Source organism: Anarrhichthys ocellatus, unplaced genomic scaffold (genome assembly GCF_004355925.1).
Source record: "Anarrhichthys ocellatus isolate YVR2014 unplaced genomic scaffold, GSC_Weel_1.0 scaffold88, whole genome shotgun sequence".
Taxonomy (NCBI): Eukaryota; Metazoa; Chordata; class Actinopteri; order Perciformes; family Anarhichadidae; genus Anarrhichthys; species Anarrhichthys ocellatus.
The window spans coordinates 639,416-647,267 of NW_022280118.1; the positions used below are offsets into that span (position 1 = coordinate 639,416).

General features: G+C 46.2%; 1 protein-coding gene across 7 annotated transcripts in view; it reads right to left on the reverse strand.

The window, feature by feature from the left end:
- The window catches only part of nfia (nuclear factor I/A), a 175,054-nt gene that overhangs the window by 123,841 nt on the left and 43,361 nt on the right, over nt 1–7,852 (reverse strand). For 2 of the 7 annotated variants that reach the window (XM_031875272.1, XM_031875276.1), the window contains exon 1: nt 813–1,647. The exons of 4 other annotated variants lie outside the window; for them this stretch is intronic. In XM_031875272.1, coding sequence (XP_031731132.1) covers nt 813–839 — 27 coding nt within the window. In that variant the 5' untranslated portion in view covers nt 840–1,647. Of the gene's footprint in view, nt 1–812; nt 1,648–5,128; nt 5,579–7,852 lie in introns of those variants that run through there. One more of the 7 variants, XM_031875274.1, reaches the window with a different exon arrangement.

A 7,852-nucleotide genomic window follows, 5' to 3' on the forward strand; every position in this document is an offset into this window, starting at 1 on the left:
GACTGAAACTCCTGCAAAGCCTTCATGCTCCCTATCTGTACATTGATCCTGCGTCACATTCTGCAAATATGAAACCTCCTTCAACAGAAACAACATGTCATGTAAACTACCACAGCCGTAAAAAAAGAGAAAAAATTATTCAAAAATGTTCCATCATGTCTCACTTAAACTGAACTGAAGTCAGTGTGTCTAAAAGTGTCTCTGCGTGTGGAGCCACAGTTGGAAAGTTTTGGGGCAGAAGATAACAGAAATAACCTGCGAGTTCACCCGTCCACATTATTGTGCGCAAGTATATAGCATTCAAACTTTACGGTAAAAAAAGGAGGAAAAACGTCCTGCACAAACAACCGACATCCACGTGAAACTCTACGCCGGAGCTCCGGTCAGGGCTGAGCCGGGAAAGCGGGAGCCAAAGAGCTGGGGGGGGGGCTTTTAAGTCAGTCGAGCAGCCGGGGACAAAGTGTCTGCTTAGCCCGCAGAAAACCGAAACAACCAGCGTCTCGAACAACCACAGAAACAACTGCGCGGTGTGTGTTATATATTTATATATATATATAACTCATGTTAACTAACGAAAGGAACTTTCGTTAACATGAGTCCGCCATGTGCTGCGGCGCGGAGGAAGACGAGCGCGAGAGGCGAAAGAGAGCGAGCGAGTTGCAGCGCGTCCGCGGACTCTATAGAACCGTCTATAGAGTCCATACGGTCCTCGGTGTACAGTAAGCGGGCTATAAGAGAGCTCGCGGAGAGCTCGAGCTGCAAAAGAAACACCGTTAAGAGAATTTTAAAAAAAGTTTGAAGAGCACACTCACCTGTGTTAAACATAGCGGAGAATACATATCTGTCGGATCTAATCTTAGATCTGGAAGAGGTGTGTGTGTTTGTTTGTGTGTGTGGGGGTGGGGGGTGTTACTGTAACTCCAGCCTGTGTGTATGTGTGTGTGTTTGCGCGTGAGTGTGCGCAGTGATGTGTAACGTGAAAAAAGGAAAGAACAGAAAAAAAAAAAGGAGTGAGAGTGTGTGTGTGAGAGAGAGAGGGGTAAATAGAGCCCTCCTTTTGCCCCCTTCGCTTTCACATTTCCAACCAGAGCTGAACTTTGACCTCCGCCTCGGGTTACATGTACTGTCCGGACCTGTTAGAGGCCCTCCGCCGGGGAGCGCACAACTTTCAGCCCAGACACGAAGAACATCTCCGGCAACAAGATGAAAAAGTCCCGTTAGAAAAGCCGAAAATTTCCACACAAATAAGAAAAAAAAAGAAAAGTCACAGGGAAGCCCTGTGTGGTGTCGGAGCCGGGGGGTTGCGAGGCAAGAGCGGCCGGTAGTGGTGGTGGACGGTGTAAATCTCCAAAACGTCCCGAAACTGCATTTCAAACCGCGGGAGATCCGCGGCGACCGGCGGACCTCGGCAACATGTCTATCCGTCCTGCAGCGCGCTGTGGCCGGCGTGCGGCGGTGCGGCTCCTCGGTGCTCGGGACTGGAGGGGCGCGGTGCAGCAGCAGCAGCAGCGGAGTCCCGGGAAAAGAGGACTGACCAGGAAGAAAGAAAGAGGCAAAACGGGATCCCTGAGCTGCCAGACGGCCGCCTCGCCTCTAAAACAACCGACAGCTGCTTTCCGTTAATTTATCTCCAACAGGAGGAGACGGTAAAGAATAGAGAGAGAGAGAGAGAGAGAGAGAGAGAGAGAGAGAGAGAGAGAGAAACAGAGAGCGAGAAACAGAGAGCGAGAGAGAGTCGGTGTGTTGTCCCGGACGGAGAGCGGAGCGCCACCTCCTCGCCGCTCCTCATGCCTTTTCTGCTGCTCCGAGCTCCGGGACCTTTACTCGCTGCTCCGCCGCCCGGACTGCGTCGGTGTGTGTTTTTGCGTGCGTGCGTGCGTGCGGGCGCGGGACAGTGCGCACTGACCCCTGCAGAGCTCCAAGTGATCACACACTGCTTATTGATCAGAAAGAAACGCCATCGATCCCGCTCACGCAGTTTCACAAACAGGATCCGGTGGTTATGCTGCCGCTGCTGCGCGCGTGTGTGTGTGTGTGTGTGTGTGTGTGCTCCGGGATCCCGCCGCTCTGGAGAACGTTGAGATGAAACTGATCAGTTTGATCGGTATTGATTAGAAAACACGAGGTGGAAATTTCTCTGCAGCTCTGACGGAATGTTCGCCGTGTTTCTAAAGAAACAACTTAACGGGGTCCAGTGGGCAGCGGAAGCAACAACACACGAAGTTCATATGTTAAGGAGGGATAAATGGAATTAATCACAGCGGAGAGCCCGTCTTGCGGCTTCGCCAAAGTCCCGCGTGCTTCCGCGCAACTTTGGATCGTAACTCCCCGGTTGACCGCCTCTCCTCCCCCTGCGCTTAATCAAGTCCAAGTCCAGCCTGCGGCTCTGCGGCTCCGCTCCCTCTCAGCCTCCACTCTCACTCACTCCACAGGCTTCCTTTTTTTTCTTCCTGTCCCGATGTGCGCGCGAGACATAAAACAAGCTCTGATATTTCGTGCGCAAAAGGCAACTTTTAAACCACCGGAAACCACCGAACGTCTCTCTGCATGAGTTACAACAGCCGCTTCAGAGCGAAGTCAATGTGAAGCCGACAGTCGGAGGAGATCCGTGAGATCTATAGAGATCCGACAGGATCCACTCAGTGCGGGGAGACTCTTTCAATTACATGACTTTGACTCGATTTAAAGCCTCCAAGAGATACAGCTATTATTGTTTATTAATATTATTATTAATTATTTTCAGAAATCACATTTACATAACACACTTATATAATGTAAGACACATGTGAGATTCAGTTACAATCTTATATAACTCCGCGCACGTGACCCCCTGACCTCTGATGGATATTCAATTGTATTATTTTTTCTATTTATGCTTTATTACATTACATTTTATTGCTACTATATATATATATATATATATATAGTATATAATCTGCTGTTTTATTTGGACATACTGGTTTTGATGCTGATTTTTTCTCGTTTTGCAAACTTTTCTATGTTCGGTGTGAATGTTCGGTGTGAAGTTTTTGTCATTTTCAACCCTGCTTTTTTTTTTTATATATCGTCTTGAATGACAATAAACTTGAAGTTGAGTCCTGCACAAAAAGCCAAAATTAAAACAAAAGAAAAAAAGTATTTCCATCTGTTGACTGGAGCAAAAGCTGTTAAAATACACAATTAGAAAGGTGGAAGTTCTGCACTTTGGATGTCAATAAAAGGACTGAAATATCAGGGCGTACTGAAGCGTGAAAAGTACTCATTCAGCAGTTTGAGGCCCCGCTCAGAGATGAAACCAAACAGTATTACAATGAGATGTAGGTGTACTTCAGTAGCTGCCAGATACATGGAGAAGTATAAATACGGTGTATTTGTGTGATCACAGTGAGGCTCCTCTGGTCTCTGCAGATGTTGAAACTCCCGATGAACCGAGCTGGTGGAGCCAGTTTAACAGCGCCCCCTACACACCACATCCACACAGCTTGTACAGTAAAACACGCAGAAAGAAGTACTTCAACCGAAACACATCAATAAATGAACATTTGGAGCTTTCACAAGATAGTGATAAAATGTTGAAAAATCCCAAATTACATGTTGCTGGATTGAGCATGGGAGCTTTTAAATGACACAAAAAGCCACCTTTAAAGGATCCTAAAGCCTCACCTGATGCATGTAAAAGCCTTTACGGGGACATAAGAGGAACGTTGGTCCGTAGACAAGTTACCATCAAAACCCGACGAGGCCTCACACACTCTGCGGGTCCATATAGGACCGTTAAAAGACGATACAAGAGGAGCTCAAACTCCACAAACAGAAGCATAAATCACCTCCGAGAACCGCAGATAAGCTGTGAAACTCCAGACGGAGATATTGTCTCAGTATTTCAGACTAGAGACACCGCAAGAGGTAGAAACACCACAATGAAGTTCCGGTTACGCTCACGCACGTCCCGTCACACAGAAGGACCGCAACAATATGGGACATAAAGTACCACAATCATTAGAAACTCACCACAGCATATGGAAGAATATCAGAAGAGATTCAACTACCATTACTGACACACTTTGAGTACTTTACTCAAATACTCAAATGTCATATTGATATTTTGGGAGATAAAAATGTAATAAAGTCAAATAAACTGACTAATAGGTGCAGTTGACACCTTGTAAATCCCTGAAATGGAACATGAGTTGAATAAGGTCACTATAAACAGACAGAACCGACATGCAACCCTACAGAGAATATTAGGAATATTGGAAGAGGTAAGAACATGGACTACTCAGACACACAGGGATATTATGAGGTTATTATTTCGAAATTATAGGTGATAAAAGTGCAACAAAGGGACTAATAAGTAAAGTGGTGCCTTTAAAAATCCCTACAGGATTATTGTAAGTAATTTAAAATTGTAATTTAAGAGAGAAGGGAAATAACAGACATGATCAATAATTGGACCACAAAAAATATATTAATAATAATGTCGAAAGAAAGACAACAAACTCCTTAATTAACTAGCACCAAAGACACTGTAGGAATATTACAGTATCACATTTTATTGAATTATAAGTGTTATTAAAGTGTTGTTAAGTATTGTATGGATATCATTGTGATATAAAGCACAATTAAATCTACTGTTTATCAAAGCCATCACATAAGAGATAAGATATCATATAACACAATAAAGTCACCATAAACTTAATGACACGCGCACATTTCTAGGACCGCACAGACTCGCTGTATAGCGTCACTTTAGGGCACGTGAACCTCTGCACCGCCTCCAACTGCGGCAGAGCCAATCAAGAGCGGCGACGCCAGAGCTACCGCCGCTTACCGCTCCACGATTGGACAGAACCGAGGGATTTGAACGCCAGAGTCGCGTCTGATTGGACGGTGAATTAAGGTAAAACAGGGAAAAAAGAGGAATACGCGCACACGAGAACACGCTTGTTCACTGCATTCCATTTACGGCCACAACATCTGGTACTACCAACAATAATTACAATAATAGTAATAATAATATTACAATTAATAATAATGATAATAGAGGAAGAGACAGACATGGTGTTATGGAGGTATTGTAGAGTTATACTCTAGTTATAATACCGTTATAAAGACTATACTTCCGTACCATTGCAAATATAAGAGGTGCAGGTGAGAAACCTTCACTCGGGATGCTTCATGTCCGGCAGCAGAGTCAGTCTCTGAGGAGCTCTATTGGAAAAATAATCCATAGAGAAAATAGTGTGACTGCAGTCTTGGCACGGCAGGCCCACCGGCTTCTCTCTGTCTGTTTGTTTGGTTTGGTTCGGCTCGGCTCGAGTCGCAGCAGACTTTACAAAAGTTGCATGACTTCAGTCGTTTTTAAAATGTGTTTGTTTGTTTTTCTCCGCAGTTGCTCCTCCCCCCTCTCTCTCCTCCTCCTCTCCTCCCTGTCCCGCTGGATCCACATAACCCGGTTCAGCTCGGTGTGACCCCGGTGCAGCATGCAGCGCTCGTAGATCAGCCCGGCTCCGTGCAGCGGGGAGCCGCTACAGCCCCCGCGGAGCTGCGTGCATCCCGCTGCGGGCGGCGGGGAGCGCTCCCTCCCGGCCGAGACGCGGAGTCGGTGCGCTGGCCGCGGCTGCTGCTGCTGCTGATTTAGAAGGGCCGCTGCACAAGGCTCCGTTCCTCGCATGAAATGTTGATGAGAGCCGCGCTGTGATGACCGTGCCTGCGGGTGTGAAGGGGGAGGAAACCAAACTGCTGTCGGTGCAGATATTCGGGGGAAGCGGAGGCTCTGCAGCGGACCCGACCGGCGGAGGTTTCACGTGCAAATCAGCAGCTGCAGTCTGCTGCTGTTACCTGCTGACAGCTGAGAGTTTCACTGAACAGAGCATTCATTCCACGATTCCACATGATTTGTTTCATTTCCAATATATAGCTTAATGTTAACAAACTACACATCTTAATGTAAAAAAGAAAATTCGAAATGAACGTGACAGCTTCGAATGCAGCAGTTAAAACAACCTCACCACGAAGGCCATTTAGTAGCTGGAGCATTCGACTTCCTCAGCAGATGGAGTTTCTGCTATTTACACTTTGTTAAGGACTTGTCATCCATGAAACTCCTCTACTGATGAAGTCCGTGAGATACGATCAAAAGCTCCAGAACGGCTTCGAAGAGGACCTTGTGGCGAAAATGTTTTTGGTCAACCTTACATTTTCGTATTACTCATGCACGCATGTGTTGTTGGGAACAAAAGGGTTCAGAGTTCAACAGCAGTTGGGGATCAAACCGACAAACGTCCCGCATCCAGTCTACGTGGAGGTCTGCAGTTTGGAAGCAATGGCTGTTTTTACCAGACACTAATGGTGCGTTCACACCAAACGCGGCGCGAATTATTCGCGCGAGTAGATTACATACAGTCTATGCACAGACTGGAGTGATGCGAATTTGCGATGGCGAGGCGCGATTGATGCGAATTCGCCAAATCGCCCCAAAGGTGTGAGTTGAAATTTTTCAACTTCAGCGAAAAAATGGCGTGACACTGTGGCGCGATAGCCTATCAGCGTTGAGATGCTCCTCCTGTCATCACTGACTTCCTGCCGTTGTTGAATCAGGAAATAAATACTGTAGCCGTCTGTGTTCACCCAGAGCTCTACGATACCTCATATCAATAGAGACCGGACCAAACTATGTGTATAAATGTGTGTGTGTAAACCATATGGTACAAACAATGAATAGACGCTGCCGTATTTACGTCTAGATGACGTTATTGTGAGTGTTGATGGAGCTGCTACAATGTTAGCATAGCCTAGCACCGATCGATCCGAACTCCATTGAGAAGACAAGTACAAATCGGCATCATTACGTAGTTATTTCGGAGTCCCTTTTTGTCGGTTTATTGCCGTTAAATCACAGCCAAATCAGTTTATTTTGTGTTCATACAGCTGTAGTAAACAGCGACGTGTGGCTTGCTAGACACAGTGAATACACCTCGATAAAATCCACAGAGCTCCTCTGGACAATGTTATGAACCCAGACATGACGGCGTTTAGTTTCCCAGGATATCTGTGACTTCCACAACACGTACCAAGCAGAAATAGAGGTTATTTTTTCCATGGTTGATGGCGGACAGTTGAACGGCTTTTAGGGCGATAAGCCCCGCCCCCTCTCCGGCGTGTCCAGCGCGATTCACGCGAATGAACACAAATAGTCCCTGGCGAGACCGGCGGCGCGAATGACGTGAATACGTTTGGTGTGAACACGGCATAAGGCTCTAATTAAAGGCAATATCCTGTTGCATTATGGGAAATGTAGGTTTTTGGAGTTTGACCCACAACGAAGGACTTAAAAGTCAAAATATGGACCCCAGATTTGATGGAGAGGCATCGATAAATCCCCACAGTAGCTCTTTCATAATATTTGGTGCAGAGAAGTTCATGAGCCAGGCAGCAGACCTCTATTTCCTTCAGTTGGAGAAACAACTGAGCCAATCAGAGGCCGGAATAAGAAAAGGGGGGCGTTGTGTTCCCGTGCAGAAAAAATGGCCACGACAAACAGCAACATGGGGACGAGAAGGACGTATAGAACTTAATAGAACCTTCTATTAAATTTGGTCTCAGTCTACATAGATATTTTGGTCAGCAAAACTTTCTGGCCTTAGAAGTGTCTCCACATAAAACCCTTTAATTATTCTTCATTTCAAATCCTCATTAAAGTGAATTTACGAGATGGGGCCCTTGGCGTCCCCAAAGCCGGAGTTTGTCTTGTGAAGCACCTGTTTGTTAGCGGCTCTTTCTAAATAAATCTGCGTCGACCTCAGCTGACCTCTCTCTCTCTCTCTCTCTCTCTCTCTCTCTCTCTCTCTCT